Source organism: Heptranchias perlo, chromosome 13 (assembly GCF_035084215.1).
Source record: "Heptranchias perlo isolate sHepPer1 chromosome 13, sHepPer1.hap1, whole genome shotgun sequence".
Classification (NCBI taxonomy): Eukaryota; Metazoa; Chordata; class Chondrichthyes; order Hexanchiformes; family Hexanchidae; genus Heptranchias; species Heptranchias perlo.
The window spans coordinates 62,864,262-62,886,347 of NC_090337.1; the positions used below are offsets into that span (position 1 = coordinate 62,864,262).

The window sequence follows — 22,086 nt, forward strand, 5'->3', positions numbered from 1 at the left end:
TCCCTAGTTGCCTGAGCCACATGTAAGCCAGACCAAGTAGGGGTAGCAGATTCCCTTCAACAAACCAGCAGCTTTTATAGTCAGTCTTTCTGGTGCCAGCCCAGAAATTACCAGATTTATTAAATTCAAGTTCACAATTTGCCCTGGTGGGATTTGAACTCATGACCTCTCAGTTGCAAGTCCTGTACCATAACCACCAGGCTACTGGACCCTACCAATATAAATTTAAAGCCATGTTTCCATTAGTTTGCATGTATCTCAAGTTACTAACGCCAAAAGATCTTGGTGTTCTAATTTAGGATTAACCCACCTGTGAAGAATAGCCCTGTAAACCTCCACAATATTCAAACTGGATAAAAGAAAGAAGACATAATAGCACGAAAGAGTGGCAAATCCCCAGGACCAGGTGGTTTCCATCCCAGGGTTTTAAAGGAAGTAGGTGAGCACATTGCAGATGCCCTAACTATACTCTTTCAAAGTTCTCTAGATTCAGGAACTGTCCCTCTAGATTGGAAAATTGCACATGTCACTCCGCTTTTTAAGAAAGGAGAGAGAGGGAAACCGGGGAATTATAGACCAGTTAGCCTATCATCTGTTGTAGGGAAAATGCTGGAGTCTATAATTAAGGATAGGGTGACTGAACACCTCGAGAATTTTCAGTTAATCAGAGAGAGCCAGCATGGATTTGTGAAAGGTAGGTCGTGCCTGACAAACCTGATTGAATTTTTTGAAGAGGTGACTAAAGTAGTGGACATGGGAATGTCAATGGATGTTATTTATATGGACTTCCAGAAGGCATTTGATAAGGTCCCACATAAGAGACTGTTAGCTAAGATAGAAGCCCATGGAATCGAGGGAAAAGTACGGACTTGGTTAGGAAGTTGGCTGAGCGAAAGGCGACAGAGAGTAGGGATAATGGGTAGGCACTCACATTGGCAGGATGTGACTAGTGGAGTCCCGCAGGGATCTGTCTTGGGGCCTCAATTATTCACAATATTTATTTATGACTTAGATAAAGGCATAGAAAGTCTCATATCTAAGTTTGCCGATGACACAAAGATTGGTGGCATTGTAAGCAGTGTCGATGAAAACATAAAATTACAAAGCGCTATTGATAGATTAGGTGAATGGGCAAAACTGTGGCAAATGGAATTCAATGTAGACAAATGTGAGGTCATCCACTTTGGATCAAAAAAGGATAGAACAGGGTACTTTCTAAATGGTAAAAAGTTAAAAACAGTGGATGTCCAAAGGGACTTAGGGTTCAGGTACATAGATCATTGAAGTGTCATGAACAGGTGCAGAAAATAATCAATAAGGCTAATGGAATGCTGGCCTTTATATCTAGAGGACTAGAGTACAAGGGGGCAGAAGTTATGCTGCAGCTATACAAAACTCTGGTTAGACCGCACCTGGAGTACTGTGAGCAGTTCTGGGCACCGCACCTTCGGAAGGATATATTGGCCTTGGAGGGAGTGCAGCGTAGGTTTACTAGAATGATACCCGGACTTCAAGGGCTAAGTTACGAGGAGAGATTACACAAATTGGGGTTGAATTCTCTGGAGTTTAGAAGGTTAAAGGGTGATCTGATCGAAGTTTATAAGATATTAAGGGGAACAGAGAGAAACTATTTCCGCTGGTTGGGGATTCTAGGAGTCGGGGGCACAGTCTAAAAATTAGAGCCAGACCTTTCAGGAGTGAGATTAGAAAACATTTCTACACACAAAGGGTGGCAGAAGTTTGGAACTCTCTTCCGCAAACGGCAATTGATACTAGCTCAATTGCTAAATTTAAATCTGAGATAGATAGCTTTTTGGCAACCAAAGGTATTAAGGGATATGGGCCAAAGGCAGGTATATGGAGTTAGATCACAGATCAGCCATAATCTTATCAAATGGCGGAGCAGGCACAGGGGGCTGAATGGCCTGCTCCTGTTCCTATTTCCCTATAAGATGCGCATTTATATAGCGCCTTTTACAATCTCAGGGCATCCCAAAGCGCTTTACAGCCAATGAAGTACTTTTAAAACGTGGTCACTATTGTAATGTGGGAAACACGGCAGCCAATTTGCGCACAGCAAGATCCCACAAACAGCAATGTGGTAAATGACCAGATAATCTGTTTTAGTGATGTTGGTTGAGGGATAAATATTGGCCAGGACACTGGGGAGAACTCCCCTGCTCTTCTTCAAAATAGTGCCAAGGGATCTTTTACGTCCACCTGCGAGGGCAGATAGGGCCTCGGTTTAACATCTCATCCGAAAGACGGCACCTGCCAATAGTACAGCACTCCCTCAGTACTGCACCAGAGTGTCAGCCTAGATTGGGACTTGAACCAAGAACCTTCCTGATTCAGAGGCGAGGCTGCTACCAACTAAACCACAGCTGACACTAAAGCAGCAAATAAGGAGTACAATATAAAATCAAATAGAGCTGGGTCACCAGGACTCGTGGATGTATGTGATCCACAGATTGTAGTTTGGACATCCCTAAATTAGACCATCGATCGCTATACTAATGCAAAGGAAGACCGGTGGCTGAATAGTGCACAACAACGCATCAATCCCGGAATGCTCCAGGAAAAGCATGATTTAGGGAGAGGATACTGAGGAGATGGGGTTGGGGGGACCTTCCAGTTTGGGATTACAGTAGAACGGTTAGGGAGGAAATGGCAGAGCAAGTTAACAAAAATTACACTTGCTTAATGGGAATCGCCGACACCAGCAATTAAACATGCATAAACCTTGGGCAGACATGTTTTGTTACATCTACATAGAATTACATAGAATTTACAACACAGAAACAGGCCATTCAGCCCAACAGGTCTATGCCGGTGTTTAGGCTCCACATGAACCTCACCCCATTTTACTTCATCTAACCCTATCAGCATAACCTTCTATTCCTTTCTCCCTCATGTGTTTATCTAGCTTCCCCTTAAAAGCATCTACGCTATTTGCCTCAACTACTCCTTGTGGTAGCAAGTTCAACATTCTAACCACTCTCTGAGTAAAGAAATTTCTCCTGAATTCCTTACTGGATTTATTAGTGACTATGTTATATTTATGGCCCCTAGTTTTGGACTCCCCCACAAGTGGAAACATCTTCTCTCCGTCTACCCTATCAAACCACTTTATAATTTTAATGACCTCTGTCAGGTCAGCTCTCAGCCTTCTCTTCTCTATAGAAAGTAGTTCCAGCCTGTTCAGTATTTCCTGATAGTTATAACTTCTCAGTTCTGGTACATCCTTGTAAATCTTTTTTGCAACTTCCCCAATGCCTCTATGTTCTTTTTGTAATATGGAGACCAGAACAGAGCACAGTACTCTAAGGTTTAACATAACTTCCCAGCTTTTGAATTCTATTCCTCTAGAAATAAACCTCAGTGCTTTATTTGCATTTTTAATGGCTTTTTTTTATTCATTCATGGGATGTGGGCATCGCTGGCAAGGCCAGCATTTATTGCACATCCCTAATTGCCCTTGAGAAGGTGGTGATGAGCCGCCTTCTTGAACCGCTGCAGTCCGTGTGGTGAAGGTTCTCCCACAGTGCTGTTAGGAAGGGAGTTCCAGGATTTTGACCCAGCGACGATGAAGGAACAGCGATATATTTCCAAGTCGGGATGGTGTGTGACTTGGAGGGGAACGTGCAGGTGGTGTTGTTCCCATGTGCCTGCTGCCCTTGTCCTTCTAGATGGTAGAGGTCGCAGGTTTGGGAGGTGCTGTTGATGAAGCCTTGGTGAGTTGCTGCAGTGCATCCTGTGGATGGTACACACTGCAGCCACAGTGCGCCGGTGGTGAAGGGAGTGAATGTTTAGGGTGGTGAATGGGGTGCCAATCAAGCGGGCTGCTTTGTCCTGGATGGTGTTGAGCTTCTTGAGTGTTGTTGGAGCTGCACTCATCCAGGCAAGTGGAGAGTATTCCATCACACTCCTGACTTGTGCCTTGTAGATGGTGGAAAGGCTTTGGGGAGTCAGGAGGTGAGTCACTCGCCTCTGTTAACCTTGTTAACCTCCGTTGCTACTTTTAATGATTTGTGAATTTGTATCCCTAGATTCCTTTGCTCCTCTACCCCATTTAGATTCCTTTTTTTAAGGAGTATGTGGTCTCCTTATCCCTCCTACCAAAATGCACCACCTCACACTTATCTATATTGAAATTCATTTGCCATTTATATGCCCATCCTGCAAGTTTGTTAACGTCTTCTTGCATTTTGTAGCAGTCCTCCTCAGTATTAACTATACCTCCCAATTTGGTGTTGTCTGCAAATTTTGATATTGTACTTCCAATTCCCGTGTCCCAATCATTTATGTAAATAATGAACAACAGTGGTCCCAGCACCGATCCCCGTGGTACACCACTTCCCACCTTTTGCCAGTCTGAGTAACGACCCTTAACCCCCACTCTGTGCTGTAACCTTTCTATGATTCTATAAGATTCTCTGTTTTCCGTTTTATAGCCAGTTCGCTATCCATTCTGGGACTTGTTCTCTGACTCCACATGCTCTGACCTTAGTCATGGGTCTACCTTATCGAAGGCCTTTTGAAAATTCAAGTATGTTACATCCAATGCATTACTCTAGACTACTCTTTCTGTTACCTCTTCGAAGAATTCGATTAGGGTGGTCAAGCATGACCTTCCCTTTCGAAATCGGGACTGACTTTTCTTTATTATATTTTCGGTTTCTGGATGTTTTTCCATTATGTCTTTGAGTAAAGATTCCATTATCTATCCTACCACTGACGTTAAGCTAACTGGTCTATAGTTCCCTGGATTTGTTCTATCTCCCTTTTAAAATATTGGAATAACATTGAATAACATTAGCTGCGGACAATCTGTGCTGTTGGGGAGGGTTTAAACTAATGTGGCAGGGGGATGAGAACCGATGCAGGAAGTCAGTGGGAAGTAAAGTGGTGACAGAAACAAAAGGCAGTAAGGGAGAGTGTACAAAACATGACCGGACAGATGGTCTGAGAAAGCAGGGCAAAGACCAAGGGAAGTCTAGATTAAACTGCATTTATTTCAATGCAAGAAGTCTGATGGGCAAGGCAGATGAACTCAGGGCATGGATGGGTACATGGGACTGGGATGTTATAGCTATTACTGAAACATGGCTAAGGGAGGGGCAGGACTGGCAGCTCAATGTTCCAGGGTACAGATGCTATAGGAAAGATAGAGCAGGAGGTAAGAGAGGAGGGGGAGTTGCGTTCTTGATTAGGGAGAACATCACGGCAGTAGTGAGAGGGGATATATCCGAGGGTTCGCCCACTCGGAGCGGAGCTACAGGCGGGAGCGGACCTAGGAGAGAGGGCGGGACTCGGAGACTACTAAAGGCCCAGGCTCGAGAGCCTAACCGCACTCGGAGCGGAGCTACAGGCGGGAGCGGACCGAGGAGAGAGGGCGGGACTCGGAGACTACTAAAGGCCCAGGCTCGAGGGCCTAACCGCACTCGGAGCGGAGCTACAGGCGGGAGCGGACCGAGGAGAGAGCGCGGGACTCGGAGACTACTAAAGGCCCAGGCTCGAGGGCCTACCCGCACTCGGAGCGGAGCTACAGGCGGGAGCGGACCTAGGAGAGAGCGCGGGACTCGGAGACTACTAAAGGCCCAGGCTCGAGGGCCTACCCGCACTCGGAGCGGAGCTACAGGCGGGAGCGGACCTAGGAGAGAGCGCGGGACTCGGAGACTACTAAAGGCCCAGGCTCGAGGGCCTACCCGCACTCTGAGCGGAGCCACAGGCGGGAGCGGACCTAGGAGAGAGCGCGGGACTCGGAGACTACTAAAGGCCCAGGCTCGAGGGCCTACCCGCACTCGGAGCGGAGCCACAGGCGGGAGCGGACCTAGGAGAGACCTACGTGAGTCTTTTTCCCCAGCGGGGAAGGAGCTTCGCGGCTTTTTCAAAGGCAGGGGGCGGGGCCAATTCATTGGTACCCGTATATAGGTGGAGCGGTTGCTAAACCCGAGACACTACACTAGTAGTGACTCCCACCCTCCCACCTCCTCTAACCTTTTGGGGGGGTAGAGGGAATTTAAAGGGTAGGTTCGTTTTTATATTTTGTTTTCAGGGACTTAACTCCTGGACCTAAGATAAATAAGAAGCAAAAAGTAATCCAAAGTGGGACGTCACCAAGGAAGAGGGAAGTGATTGGTTGGTGAGTATTTTCCTGCTGAATTTGTCTAAGGTTAGAGTTTGTGGATTCTCGGGTCTCTGTTGTGTAGTGGGGGACTGCTGTTCAGCAAGGGCCCTTGAGTATACCTTTTAATTGAAGTGAAATTGGTGGGATTCATTTAATTTGAATTAATTAGTTAAAGGGTAAGTCATGTCAGGACAGCCCAGCCCCGTGTTATGCTCTTCCTGCTCTATGTGGGAAATCAGGGACCCTTCCGGTGTCCCTGACGACCATGTGTGCGGGAAATGTATCCAGCTGCAGCTACTGACAAACCGCATTGCGGCACTGGAGCTGCGGATGGATTCATTATGGAGCATTCGCGATGCTGAAAACGTCGTGGACAGCACGTTTAGTGAGATGGTCACACCGCAGGTAAAGGTTGTACAGGCAGGAAGTAAGTGGGTGACCTCCAGGCAGAGTAAGAGGAGCAGGCAGGCAGTGCAGGGGTCCTCTGTGGCCGTCCCCCTCTCAAACAAATATACCGCTTTGGATATTGTTGAGGGGGATGACTTATCAGGGGAAGGCAGCAGCAGCCAACTTCCTGGCACCAGGGGTAGCTCTGCTGCATAGGCTGGGAGGAAAAAAAGTGGAAGAGCTATAGTGGTAGGGGATTCTATCGTAAGGGGAACAGACAGGCGTTTCTGTGGCCGTAAACGTGACTCCAGGATGGTTTGTTGCCTCCCTGGTGCCAGGGTCATGGATGTCACTGAGCGGCTTCAGGGCATTCTCAAGGGGGAGGGTGAGCAGGCAGAGGTCGTGGTCCACATTGGGACCAACGACATAGGTAGGAAGGGAGATGAGGTCCTGCATCAAGAATTTAGGGAGCTAGGTAGCAGATTAAAGAGCAGGACCTCAAAGGTTGTAATCTCTGGATTACTCCCAGTGCCACGGGCTAGTGAGTATAGAAATAGGAGGATAGAACAGATGAATGCGTGGCTAAAGAGTTGGTGCAGGAGGGAGGGTTTCAGTTTCCTGGATCACTGGGCCTGCTTCTGGGGAAGGTGGGACTTGTACAAGTCGGACGGGTTGCATCTGAACCAGAGCGGGACAAATATCCTTGCGGGGAGGTTTGCTAGCACTGTTGGGGGGGGTTTAAACTAACTTGGCAGGGGGATGGGATACAGAGTGGAGCTACAATAGGGGGTGATGTGCAGCCAAATATTGAGAAAAAAACAAGTCAGCTTGGAAGACAGGGCAAATATGTAAGAGCAAGGCTGGATGGCATCTATTTTAATGCAAGGAGTCTTGCAAATAAGGTGGATGAACCGAAGGTGTTGATAAACACATGGGAGTATGACATTGTTGCTGTCACAGAGACATGGTTGAGGGAGGGGCAAGACTGGCAGCTCAATATTCCGGGGTACAGAATCTTCAGGCGAGACAGAGGGGGAGGTATAAGAGGAGGGGGGGGTCGCAATATTAATTAAAGAATCAATTACTGCCATAAAGAGGGATGATATATTAGCAGATTCCTCAAATGAGGCCATATGGGTGGAGCTTAAAAACAAAAAGGGGGCAAGCACTTTGATGGGAGTGTACTATAGACCCCCAAACAGTCAGGGGGAGATAGAGGAACAGATATGTAGGCAAATCTCAGAAAATTGTGCAAATAATAGGGTAATAATAGTGGGGGATTTCAACTTCCCCAATATTAACTGGGATACTCAGAGTGTAAAAGGCTTAGAGGGTACAAAATTCTTAACGTGCATCCAGGAGAGCTTTTTGAGCCAGCATGGAGAAAGTCCTACAAGAGAGGGGGCGGTACTGGACCTAATTCTAGGGAATGAGTCCGGCCAAGTGGAAGAAGTGCAAGTAGGTGAGCACTTTGGTGACAGTGACCATAATTCAGTGAGATTTAAGGTGGTCATGGAAAAGGACAGGGAGGGGCCGGAAATAAAGGTTCTAAATTGGGGGAAGGCCGATTTTAATAGGATAAGGCAGGATCTGGCCAAAATGGACTGGGATCAGCTGCTTGTAGGAAAATCCGCATCGGAGCAATGGGAGTCTTTCAGAAGGGAGATTGAGACCATACAATGGCAACATGTTCCTGTAAAGGTCAAGGGTGGTTCCAAGAACTCCAGGGAACCTTGGATGTCAGGGGATATACGAGAATGGATTAGGAAAAAAAGGAGGGCTTTTGGCAGATACAAAAGGCTAAAGACGGAGGAAGCCCTAGAGGAGTACAAAAAGTGCAGGGGGATACTTAAAAAGGAAATTAGGAGATCAAGGAGGGGCCATGAAAAAACTCTGGCGAGCAAAATAAAGGAAAATCCTAAGATGTTTTATAAGTATATTAAGGGTAAGAGGATAACTAGGGAAAAATAGGGCCCATTGGGGACAAAAATGGCAATCTGTGTGTGGAGCCGGAAGATGTAGGAGGGGTTCTAAATGATTTTTTTGCATCTGTTTTCACTATGGAGAAGGACGACGTAGACAGAGAAATACGACAGGGGGACTGTGATATACTCGAACATATTAACATCGAGCGGGAGGAGGTATTGGCGGTTTTAGCAGGCCTAAAAATGGATAAATTCCCAGGCCCGGACGAAATGTATCCCAGGCTACTGTGTGAGGCAAAGGAGGAGATTGCGGGGGCTCTAACACATATATTCAGAACCTCTCTGGCCACAGGGGATGTGCCAGAGGACTGGAGAACCGCTAATGTAGTACCATTATTCAAGAAGGGGAGTAGGGAAAAACTGGGGAACTACAGGCCAGTGAGCCTAACATCAGTGGTAGGAAAATTATTGGAAAAAATTCTGAAGGACAAAATTAGCCTCCACTTGGAGAAGCAAGGATTAATCAGGGATAGTCAACATGGCTTTGTCAAGGGAAGATCATGTCTGACTAATTTGATTGAATTTTTTGAGGGGGTGACTAGGCGTGTGGATGAGGGTAACGCAGTGGATGTGGTATACATGGATTTCAGTAAGGCCTTCGATAAAGTCCCGCACAGGAGACTGGTCAAGAAGGTACGAGCCCATGGAGTCCAGGGTGCCTTGGCACTTTGGATACAAAACTGGCTTAGTGGCAGAAGGCAGAGGGTGATGGTCGAAGGTTGTTTTTGTGACTGGAAGCCTGTGGCCAGTGGGGTACCACAGGGATCTGTGCTGGGGCCCTTGCTGTTTGTGGTCTACATTAACGACTTGGATATGAATGTAAAAGGTATGATCAGTAAGTTCGCTGATGATACAAAAATTGGTAGGGTGGTAAATAGCGAGGAGGATAGCCTCAGTCTGCAGGACGATATAGATGGGTTGGTCAGATGGGCGGAACAGTGGCAAATGGAATTTAACCCGGAAAAGTGCGAGGTGATGCACTTTGGAGGGACTAACAAGGCAAGGGAATACACAATGAATGGGAGGACCCTAGGCAAGACAGAGGGTCAGAGGGATCTTGGTGTGCAAGTTCACAGATCCCTGAAGGTGGCGGAACAGGTAGATAAGGTGGTAAAGAAGGCATATGGGATACTTGCCTTTATTAGCCGAGGCATAGAATATAAGAGCAAGGAGGTTATGATGGAGCTGTATAAAACACTGGTTAGGCCACAGCTGGAGTACTGTGTGCAGTTCTGGTCGCCGCACTACAGGAAGGATGTGATCGCTTTGGAGAGGGTGCAGAGGAGATTCACCAGGATGTTACCAGGGCTGGAGCGCTTCAGTTATGAAGAGAGACTGGGAAGATTGGGTTTGTTTTCCTTGGAGCAGAGGAGGCTGAGGGGGGACATGATTGAGGTGTACAAAATTATGAGGGGCACAGATAGGATGGATACTAAGGAGCTTTTTCCCTTCGTTGAGGGTTCTATAACAAGGGGGCATAGATTCAAGGTAAAAGGCGGGAGGATTAGAGGGGATTTGAGAAAGAACTTTTTCACCCAGAGGGTGGTTGGAGTCTGGAACTCACTGCCTGAGAGGGTTGTGGAGGCAGGAACCCTCACAACATTCAAGAAGCATTTGGATGAGCACTTGAAATGCCATAGCATACAAGGCTACGGACCAAATGCTGGAATATGGGATTAGATTAGACTGGGCTTGATGGCCGGCGCGGACACAATGGGCCGAAGGGCCTCTATCCGTGCTGTATAACTCTATGACTCTATGACTCTATGAGTCTATACGGGTAGAACTGAAAAATAAGAAGGGAGAGATCACTTTGATAGGATTGTACTACAGACCCCCAAATAGTCAACGGGAAATTGAGGAGCAAATATGTAAGGAGATTACAGACAGCTGCAAGAAAAATAGGGTTGTAATAGTAGGGGACTTTAACTTTCCCAACATTGACTGGGACAGCCATAGCATTAGGGGCTTGGATGGAGAGAAATTTGTTGAGTGTATTCAGGAGGAATTTCTCATTCAGTATGTGGATGGCCCGACTAGAGAGGGGGCAAAACTTGACCTCCTCTTGGGAAATAAGGAAGGGCAGGTGACAGAAGTGTTAGTGAGGGATCACTTTGGGACCAGTGATCATAATTCCATTAGTTTTAAGATAGCTATGGAGAATGATAAGTCTGGCCCAAAAGTTAAAATTCTAAATTGGGGAAAGGCCAATTTTGATGGTATTAGACAGGAACTTTCAGAAGTTGATTGGCAGAGTCTGTTGGCAGGCAAAGGGACATCTGGTAAGTGGGAGGCTTTCAAAAGTGTGTTAACCAGGGTTCAGGGTAAGCACATTCCTTATAAAGTGAAGGGCAAGGCTGGTAGAAGTAGGGAACCTTGGATGACTCGGGAGATTGAGGCCCTAGTCAAAAAGAAGAAGGAGGCATATGACATGCATAGGCAGCTGGGATCAAGTGGATCCCTTGAAGAGTATAGAGATTGCCGGAGTAGAGTTAAGAGAGAAATCAGGAGGGCAAAAAGGGGACATGAGATTGCTTTGGCAGATAAGGCAAAGGAGAATCCAAAGAGCTTCTACAAATACATAAAGGGCAAAAGAGTAACTAGGGAGAGAGTAGGGCCTCTTAAGGATCAACAAGGTCATCTATGTGCGGAACCACAAGAGATGGGTGAGATCCTAAATGAATATTTCACATCAGTATTTACGGTTGAGAAAGGCATGGATGTTAGGGAACTTGGGGAAATAAATAGTGATGTCTTGAGGAGTGTACATATTACAGAGAGGGAGGTGCTGGAAGTCTTAACGCGCATCAAGGTGGATAAATCTCCGGGACCGGATGAAATGTATCCCAGGACGTTATGGGAGGTTAGGGAGGAAATTGCGGGTCCCCTAGCAGAGATATTTGAATCATCGACAGCTACAGGTGAGGTGCCTGAAGATTGGAGGGTAGCAAATGTTGTGCCTTTGTTTAAGAAGGGCGGCAGGGAAAAGTCTGGGAACTACATCTGTAGTGGGTAAGTTGTTAGAGGGTATTCTGAGGGACAGGATCTACAGGCATTTGGAGAGGCAGGGACTGATTAGGAACAGTCAGCATGGTTTTGTGAGAGGAAAATCATGTCTCACGAATTTGATTGAGTTTTTTGAAGGGGTAACCAAGAAGATAGATGAGGGCTGTGCAGTAGACGTGGTCTACATGGACTTCAGCAAAGCCTTTGACAAGGTACCGCATGGTAGGTTGTTACATAAGGTTAAATCTCACGGGATCCAAGGTGAGGTAGCCAATTGGATACAAAATTGGATTGACGACAGAAGACAGAGGGTGGTTGTAGAGGGTTGTTTTTCAAACTGGAGGCCTGTGACCAGCGGTGTGCCTCAGGGATCGGTGCTGGGTCCGCTGTTATTTGTTATTTATATTAATGATTTGGATGAGAATTTAGGAGGCATGGTTAGTAAGTTTGCAGATGACACCAAGATTGGTGGCATTGTGGACAGTGAAGAAGGTTATCTAGGATTGCAACGGGATCTTGATAAATTGGGCCAGTGGGCCGATGAATGGCAGATGGAGTTTAATTTAGATAAATGTGAAGTGATGCATTTTGGTAGATCGAATCGGGCCAGGACCTACTCCGTTAATGGTAGGGCATTGGGGAGAGTTATAGAACAAAGAGATCTAGGAGTACAGGTTCATAGCTCCTTGAAAGTGGAGTCACAGGTGGATAGGGTGATGAAGAAGGCATTCAGCATGCTTGGTTTCATTGGTCAGAACATTGAATACAGGAGTTGGGATGTCTTGTTGAAGTTGTACAAGACATTAGTAAGGCCACACTTGGAATACTGTGTACAGTTCTGGTCACCCTATTATAGAAAGGATATTATTAAACTAGAAAGAATGCAGAAAAGATTTACTAGGATGCTACCGGGACTTGATGGTTTGACTTATAGGGAGAGGTTGGATAGACTGAGACTTTTTTCCCTGGAGAGTAGGAGGTTAAGGGGTGATCTTATAGAAGTCTATAAAATAATGAGGGGTATAGATAAGGTAGATAGTCAAAATCTTTTCCCAAAGGTAGGGGAGTCTATAACGAGGGGGCATAGAATTAAGGTGAGAGGGGAGAGATACAAAAGGGTCCAGAGGGGCAATTTTTTCACTCAAAGGGTGGTGAGTGTCTGGAACGAGCTGCCAGAGGCAGTAGTAGAGGCGGGTACAATTTTGTCTTTTAAAAAGTATTTGGACAGTTACATGGGTAAGAAGGGTATAGAGGGATATGGGCCAAGTGCAGGCAATTGGGACTAGCTTAGTGGTATAAACTGGGCGACATGGACATGTTGGGCCGAAGGGCCTGTTTCCATGTTGTAAACTTCTATGATTCTATAATCCTCTGGCACAATTCCCTTTTCTATTAATTTTTTATGTATATATCTTAGTGCCTCTGCTATCTCTTCCCCAGCTTCTTTTAGTATGCATGGATGCAATCTATCCAAACCAGGCGTTTTAACCTCTCTATGTTTGACTAGGTTATCAATTATCTCACGCCTTTCTGTCGGTCGCTGAGTGCACCCCACAGTGCAAATATGGCGAACTCCAGAACGAGGCAGATGCATCATATTGTAGGACTGCAGTAGAAGCAGGCCATTGACATCCTCTCAGTTCTCCAGGTTTGTGCACCTGGCGGACACCCTAGCCTGCGATTTCTCCCCAGATTGAAAACCGTGGGCAGCGCACTCACCATTCCCCAATACACGGCACTGGTGGGCGAGGTTCACTGCTGGCACTGCCAGTTTGGGAACTCTGCTCTTTTCTACTACCCATTTTACTTTGCCCACCTTTAACAGCCTTAAACAAACATTCACTTCCTCCACCACCGGCGCACCGTGGCTGAAGTGTGTACTATCCACAGGACACACTGCAGCAACTCGCCAAGGCTACTTTGACAGCACCTCCCAAACCCGCGACCTCCAAGGACAAGGGCAGCAGGTGCTTGGGAACACCATCACCTCCAAGTTCCCCTCCAAGTCACACACCATCCTGACTTGGACATATATCGCCGTTCCTTCATGGTCCCTGGGTCAAAATCCTGGAACTCCCTACCTAACAGCACCATGGGAGAACCTTCACCACACGGGCTGCAGCAGATCAAGAAGACGGCTCACCTCCACCTTCTCAAGGGCAACTAGGGATGGGCAATAAATGCCGGCCTTGCTAGTGACGCCCATATCCCGAGAACGAATATAAAAAACAAAGCCACTGCGGACCTTCAAGAAAAAAGATTCACAGCTTTTTCCACCCCCATATTTTGAAGTTAATGGATACCTGGAATATGGAGCCATCCTTCATTTCTAAGGTTCCGTATCCATCCTTTCGATCCAGGTAAAACATTCCCGTGAATTTGGTCCCATCCGGCCAGATGTAGGTCCCATTTCCATGGCGATGATCTTTGTAGAACTGCCCCTTATAATACTGCAATAATAAAACACACAAGGTCTTCATGGAGGGGGGAGGGTTCTACTCAAGAAAGGAAGGAAGAAAGCCAGTGCTTGAAATGTTTAGATGGGAACAGATGAAGCTGCCTTCTGAGCAGAGAAGGACATGAACAGGGGAAATGCGGTGCAAAGTTGCAGATATGAGGGATAGTTTTCTGACTTTGGATGGCTAACCTGGAGCCTCGTCTCCATACTGCAGGTACAGGCCCCGTGATGTGCCGAAATTTCCACACATTTCAACGAGTGGTTGGAAAACGATCCGCACTGAGCGCTCCCAGTGGGCAACGCTGGGAGTGCAAAATTGGGAAATTACCCCATTAACCAATCCTCGTCATTGTGTACAGCCTTTTGTCTCCTACCGCCAACTCCTCAAAGGCGGTGCTCCATGCTGGTTCTGAAGAGGTGCTGGAAACTCCTCAGAATTATACCAACAATGTGAGGTTGGAGTTACGAAGGCTCAAAAACAAAAATTGTCTCTTTTCACTAGCACAGAGAAGGTTAGTGGAGATTTTTGAAATTCTAACAGCAAAAGGTCATTTTCACTGGCTAGCACATTGTTAACAAAGAGGCACAGACGGAGGTTTATCACCAGAAAGTGGAAGGGGAAAGTAGAATAACTTTTTTCACACCGAGGGCTATCAGAATATGGGATACTTTACCACAGAATCATAGAACAGTTACAGAACAGAAGGAGGTCGCTCGGCCCATTGAGTCTGTGCCGGCTCTATGCAAGAGTAATCCAGCTAGTCCCATTCCCCCGGCCCATCCTCGTAGCCCTCCAAATTTTTTCCTTTCATGTACTTATCCAGTTCCCTTTTAAAGGCCATGATTGAATCTGCCTCCACCACCCCCTCAGGCAGTGTATTCCAGATCCTAACCACTCGCTGTGTAAAAATGTTTTTCCTCATGTCGCCTTTGGTTCTTTTGCCAATCACCGTAAATCTATGACTTCTGGTTCTTGACCCTTCTGCCAATGGGAACAGTTTCTCTCTATCTACTCTGTCTGGACCCTTCATGATTTCGAATACCTCTGTCAAATCTCCTCGCAACCTTCTCTGCTCCAAGGAGAACAACCCCAGCTTCTCCAGTCTATCCATGTAACTGAAGTTCCTCATCCCTGGAATCATTCTCGTAAATCTCTTCTGCACCCTCTCTAAGGCCTTCACATCTTTTATAAAGTGCAGTGCCCAGAACTGGACACAATACTCCAGTTGTGGCCGAACCAATGTTTTATAAAGGTTCATCATGACTTCCTTGCTTTTGTACTCTATTTATAAAGCCCAGGATCCCATATGCTTTTTTAACCGTTTTCTCAACCTGCCCTGCCACCTTCAACGAATTGTGTACATATGCCCCCGCATCTCTCTGTTCCTGTACCCCTCTTAGAATTGTGCCCTCTAATTTATATTGCTTCTCCTCATTCTTCGTACCAAAATGTATCATCTCACATTTTTCTGCGTTAAATTTCATCTGCCACGTGTCCGTCCATGCCACCAGCCTGTCTATATCCTCTTGAAGTCTATCACTATCCTCCTCACTCTTCACTACACTACAGAAATGGGATTGGGGGTAGACAGCTTCAGTGGAAAATGATGTGCCGAATGGTTTCCTTCTGTGCTGTAATTTCTACCAGTGTAGAGGGAGCTTTACTCTGCATCTAACCCTGTACCTGACCCGGGAGTGTTTGATGGGACAGTGTAGAGGGAGCTTTACTCTGCATCTAACCCTGTACCTGACCCGGGAGTGTTTGATGGGACAGTGTAGAGGGAGCTTTACTCTGCATCTAACCCTGTACCTGACCCGGGAGTGTTTGATGGGACAGTGTAGAGGGAGCTTTACTCTGTATCAAACCCTGTACCTGTCCCTGGGAGTGTTTGATGGGACAGTGTAGAGGGAGCTTTACTCTGTATCTAACCCTGTACCTGCCCTGGGAGTGTTTGATGGGACAGTGTAGAGGGAGCTTTACTCTGTATCTAACCCGTGCTGTACCTGTATTAGGAGTGTTTGATGGGGCAGTGTAGAGGGAGCTTTACTCTGTATCTAACCCTGTACCTGTCCCTGGGAGTGTTTGATGGGACAGTGTAGAGGGAGCTTTACTCTGTATCTAACCCTGTACCTGCCCTGGGAGTGTTTATGGGACTGTGTAGAGGGAGCTTTACTCTGTATCTAACCCTGTACCTGTCCCTGGGAATGTTTGATGGGACAGTGTAGAGGGAGCTTTACTCTGTATCTAACCCTGTACCTGCCCTCAGAGTGTTTATGGGACTGTGTAGAGGGAGCTTTACTCTGTATCTAACCCTGTACCTGCCCTGGGAGTGTTTGATGGGACTGTGTAGAGGGAGCTTTACTCTGTATCTAACCCTGTACCTGCCCTGGGAGTGTTTGATGGGACTGTGTAGAGGGAGCTTTACTCTGCATCTCACCCTGTACCTGCCCTGGGAGTGTTTAATGGGACAGTGCAGAGGGAGCTTTACTCTGTATCTAACCCTGCACCTGCCCTGGGAGTGTTTATGGGACTGTGTAGAGGGAGGTTTACTCTGTATCTAACCCTGTACCTGCCCTGGGAGTGTTTGATGGGACAGTGTAGAGGGAGCTTTACTCTGTATCTAACCCGTGCTGTACCTGTATTAGGAGTGTTTGATGGGGCAGTGTAGAGGGAGCTTTACTCTGTATCTAACCCGTGCTGTACCTGTATTGGGAGTTGTAAACAATTTTACAACACCAAGTTATAGTCCAGCAATTTCATTTTAAATTCACAAGCTTTTGGAGGCTTCCTCCTTCCTCAGGTGAACGTTTGTTGGAAATGAAATCCTCGAAATGAGATCGCATTTATAATTCACAGAACAATGCTTGGTGATTACAGACAGTTTTTTCAACTGCCCGTTGCCAAGGCAATCAGTGTGCAGACAGACAGGTGTTACCTGCAAGGTCTCCGAATATACAAATCACCAAATAAAAACAACAAACAAAAAAAAAACAGAGATAGAGAGGTAGAAACATAGAAAAGACAGCAACTGACCCGTTATATTAAAAACAGATAACATTTGTTCGCTGGTGGGGTAACGTGTAGCGTGACATGAACCCAAGATCCCGGTTGAGGCCGTCCTCATGGGTGCGGAACTTGGCTATCAATTTCTGCTCGACGATTTTGCGTTGTCGTGTGTCTCGAAGGCCGCCTTGGAGTACGCTTACCCGAAGGTCGGTGGCTGAATGTCCTTGACTGCTGAAGTGTTCCCCGACTGGGAGGGAACCCTCCTGTCTGGCGATTGTTGCGCGGTGTCCGTTCATCCGTTGTCGCAGCGTCTGCATGGTCTCGCCAATGTACCATGCTCTGGGGCATCCTTTCCTGCAACGTATGAGGTAGACAACGTTGGCCGAGTCACAGGAGTATGAACCATGCACCTGGTGGGTGGTGTCCTCTCGTGTGATGGTGGTATCTGTGTCGATGATCTGGCATGTCTTGCAGAGGTTACCATGGCAGGGTTGTGTGGTGTCGTGGACGCTGTTCTCTTGAAAGCTAGGTAATTTGCTGCGAACGATGGTCTGTTTGAGGTTGGGTGGCTGTTTAAAGGCGAGTAGTGGAGGTGTGGGGATGGCCATAGCGAGGTGTTCGTCGTCATTGATGACATGTTGAAGGCTGCGGAGAACATGGCGTAGTTTCTCCGCTCCGGGGAAGTACTGGACGACAAAGGGTACTCTGTTGGTTGCGTCCCGTGTTAGTCTCCTGAGGAGGTCTATGCGATTTTTTGCTGTGGCCCGTCGGAACTGTCGAATACACAGGGTCTGCTCAGACGAGGAGGAACGCGATGGACACCTACAGACGCTGAAAGACGCCCTAGTAAGAACAGGATATGACGCTCGACTCATCGATCGACAGTTCCGACTTCCAGTTGTCGTCCAGTACTTCCCCGGAGCGGAGAAACTACGCCATGTTCTCCGCAGCCTTCAACATGTCATCAATGACGACAAACACCTCGCTATGGCCATCCCCACACCTCCACTACTCGCCTTTAAACAGCCACCCAACCTCAAACAGACCATCGTTCGCAGCAAATTACCCAGCTTTCAAGAGAACAGCGTCCACGACACCACACAACCCTGCCACGGTAACCTCTGCAAGACATGCCAGATCATCGACACAGATACCACCATCACACGAGAGGACACCACCCACCAGGTGCATGGTTCATACTCCTGTGACTCGGCCAACGTTGTCTACCTCATACGTTGCAGGAAAGGATGCCCCAGAGCATGGTACATTGGCGAGACCATGCAGACGCTGCGACAACGGATGAACGGACACCGCGCAACAATCGCCAGACAGGAGGGTTCCCTCCCAGTCGGGGAACACTTCAGCAGTCAAGGACATTCAGCCACCGACCTTCGGGTAAGCGTACTCCAAGGCGGCCTTCGAGACACACGACAACGCAAAATCGTCGAGCAGAAATTGATAGCCAAGTTCCGCACCCATGAGGACGGCCTCAACCGGGATCTTGGGTTCATGTCACGCTACACGTTACCCCACCAGCGAACAAATGTTATCTGTTTTTAATATAACGGGTCAGTTGCTGTCTTTTCTACGTTTCTACCTCTCTATCTCTGTTTTTTTTTGTTTGTTGTTTTTTTTTGGTGATTTGTATATTCGGAGACCTTGCAGGTAACACCTGTCTGTCTGCACACTGATTGCCTTGGCAACGGGCAGTTGAAAAAACTGTCTGTAATCACCAAGCATTGTTCTGTGAATTATAAATGCGATCTCATTTCGAGGATTTCATTTCCAACAAACGTTCACCTGAGGAAGGAGGAAGCCTCCAAAAGCTTGTGAATTTAAAATGAAATTGCTGGACTATAACTTGGTGTTGTAAAATTGTTTACAATTGTCAACCCCAGTCCATCACCGGCATCTCCACATCATGTATTGGGAGTGTTTGATGGGACAGTGTAGAGGGAGCTTTACTCTGTATCTAACCCATGCTATACCTGTATTGGGAGTGTTTGATGGGACAGTGTAGAGGGAGCTTTACTCTGTACCTAACCAGCTCTTGACAGCTTGGTAAAATGTCCTGTTCTCAGCTACTAACAGCAATCCATGTTGTTAGCTTTAAAATGAAGAAAACTTAACGAATGTTGAAATTATTCAAGAGTCTACTTTACAAATGTGCAGTCCTGATGTAAAACCTCCCGCACAGGGGGCACACACTGGGAGATGGTGGATGAGCTCCCCATGAGGCTCTGCACATTTATAAAACTGGTCCTTCTTTCAGAAATAAAAACAGAAAATGCTGGAAACATTCAGCAGGTCAGGCAGCATTTGTAGAGAGAGAAATAGAGTTAATGGGGGGAATATTAACCTCCCCACAGTGGGCGGGCATCTACTTCCGGTTTAACCGCAGTGGATTAGGGGGCGTCCGCTCTGGAGAGGCGGGTCAGTGATTATAATGTGTTAATGAGGCTCCGTTCCTCAGATTTTGACAGCCATTTGAATTTCACGCTGGCCGGCTGCGTTTCTCAGGGCTCTGGAAACCCAGCATCTAAAGGGAGGTGGGAGCTGCTGTTTCCAGCAGGCCGACCCCCCCACTCACGCCCCCCGCGACGTTTCCCAGTTTCCGAGGACCGGCTGAAGCCTTCTGCTACCGGCTTTCCCGCCCGGCAACCGGCCCAACCTCTCAATCTGGCCGGCTGCCAGGCGAGAAACGGAGTAAAAAAAATGATAATGAGGCCCCCCCTCCCACTCCATCCTCATCTCCCCATAAATATCGGGGCCAACGTTTCAGGTCATTCCTGAAACATTAACCCTACCTTCCCCTCTCCACAGATGCTGCCTGACCTGCTGAGTATTTCCAGCATTTCCTGCTTTTAGTTCAGATTTCCAGTATCTGCAGTATTTTGCTTTCTCCCCCCATTAATTTTTGAATGTCTGCCGAGAAATGGCTTGTAGGAAACTTTTCTGAGTTTGCCAGAGGAATGAACTGGGGTGGGGTGGGGGGCTCCTCTATAGTTGTCCCCTCCCAGTTATAAACATATTAAGAAATGAACTCTTGATTTATGGATGTCCTCTTTCATTTGAATAGCACAGATTTCCCAGCAATATGGCAGAGGTGCTCAAATAATGAAGGGTTGGGACAGGGTCGAGAGAAGCAGAATGTTTCCCCGTAGTTGAGGGGTCAAGAACCAGGGGCCATAGATACAACATTAAGAGTAAGAGATCTAGAACAGAGAGCAGGAGAAACTTCTTCACACAGAGAGTTGTGAGGATGTGGAATTCACCTCCAGGGTTAGTGGTTGAGGCAGAAACTATGTCAACATTCAAGATTAGATTGGATAGGGTGGGGGGATGAAGGAAAGGGGGGGGGGGGGGGTTGAAGGGATAGAGGTACAGGGTGGGGTAAGTGTGATTAGGACTATTTGCTCGTGTGGAGGGTAAATGCAGACACGGACTGGTTGGGCCGAATGTCCCATTTTCCTGTTGTCCATGTGGGCACTGACTCACTTACCTCCCCGTTGGCCCAATTAAACTCCCCTTGTCCGTGCTTCAGATTCCCCTGAAACTCCCCTTCGTATCTCCAGCCGTTCGGCCACTCCTGGACTCCGACTTCTGTCCCTGACTTCACCTCCAAGATGCTCTGGGCTGGTGTGACTGTGACCAATTCGGGCGAGTAGAGCGGATCTCGGACATGCTGAGATTCGAGGGGACCCTCCGGGGTGTGGGTCTGGGGGCTGGGGCTGGAGGTGGGCGAGGTTCCCTCCACAGGGGTGGTGACCGGGGAAGTCATGGCCCGCCGGCCGGCCGGCCGTTCACAGCTCAGGCCGGGACCGAGGGGACCGAGCCCGGCTCAGCCTGGTCAGTTTCCGCGCGGTTTCGGGCTGATCTGATTTGTTGACCCGCCTGAACCAAACAAATACAACGTTACCGGGGCAACGGACGCGATACAGACTGGCAACAGATCGCAGTCAGCGGGGATCCCGGGGATCCAGCTGTGTAGCAATCCGGCTATCCCGGGGATCCAGCTGTGTAGCAATCTGGCTATCCCGGGAATCCAGCTGTGTAGCAATCTGGCTATCCCGGGAATCCAGCTGTGTAGCAATCCGGCTATCCCGGGAATCCAGCTGTGTAGCAATCCGGCTATCCCGGGGATCCAGCTCTGCAGCAATCTGGCTATCCCGGGAATCCAGCTGTGTAGCAATCCGGCTATCCCGGGAATCCAGCTGTGTAGCAATCTGGCTATCCCGGGAATCCAGCTGTGTAGCAATCCGGCTATCCCGGGGATCCAGCTCTGCAGCAATCCGGCTATCCCGGGAATCCAGCTGTGTAGCAATCCGGCTATCCCGGGGATCCAGCTCTGCAGCAATCTGGCTATCCCGGGAATCCAGCTATCCCGGGGATCCAGCTCTGCAGCAATCTGGCTATCTCGGGGATCCAGCTGTCCCGGGAATCCAGCTATCCCGGGAATCCAGCTATCCCGGGGATCCAGCTGTGTAGCAATCTGGCTATCCCGGGAATCCAGCTATCCCTGGGATCCAGCTGTGCAGCAATCTGGCTATCTCGGGAATCCAGCTGTCCTGGGAATCCAGCTATCCCGGGAATCCAGCTCTGCAGCAATCTGGCTATCCCGGGAATCCAGCTATCCTGGGAATCCAGCTCTGCAGCAATCTGGCTATCCTGGGAATCCAGCTGCCCCGGGAATCCAGCTATCCCGGGAATCCAGCTCTGCAGCAATCTGGCTATCCCGGGAATGCAGCTATCCTCGGAATCCAGCTCTGCAGCAATCTGGCTATCCCGGGAATCCAGCTGTCCCGGGAATCCAGCTATCCCAGGAATCCAGCTCTGCAGCAATCTGGCTATCCCGGGAATCCAGCTATCCCGGGGATCCAGCTGTGCAGCAATCTGGCTATCTCAGGAATCCAGCTGTGTAGCAATCTGGCTACCCAGGGAATCCACCTATTCCGGGAATCCAGCTATCCCAGGAATCCAGCACTGCAGTAATCTGGCTATCCCGGTGATCTCTTGCCAGTTACTCCAGAAACCCTGCAATCCTGGAAAGCCAGAAATCCTCAGAATACTGCAATCCCAGGAATCGAGCCATCCCTGGAATTCAGCTATCTGG

At 48.0% G+C, this 22,086-nt stretch overlaps 1 protein-coding gene across 1 annotated transcript in view; it reads right to left on the reverse strand.

Moving 5' to 3' along the window:
- ankmy1 (ankyrin repeat and MYND domain containing 1) overlaps positions 1 to 20,830 on the reverse strand; it is a 107,238-nt gene extending 86,408 nt beyond the window's left edge. The window contains exons 1-2 of the mRNA XM_067995589.1: positions 20,476 to 20,830; positions 13,812 to 13,958 (exon numbers count right to left, since the gene is read on the reverse strand). Coding sequence (XP_067851690.1) covers positions 13,812 to 13,958; positions 20,476 to 20,754 — 426 coding nt within the window. The 5' untranslated portion in view covers positions 20,755 to 20,830. The remainder of the gene's footprint in view (positions 1 to 13,811; positions 13,959 to 20,475) is intronic.
- Positions 20,831 to 22,086: the final 1,256 nt, after the last annotated feature.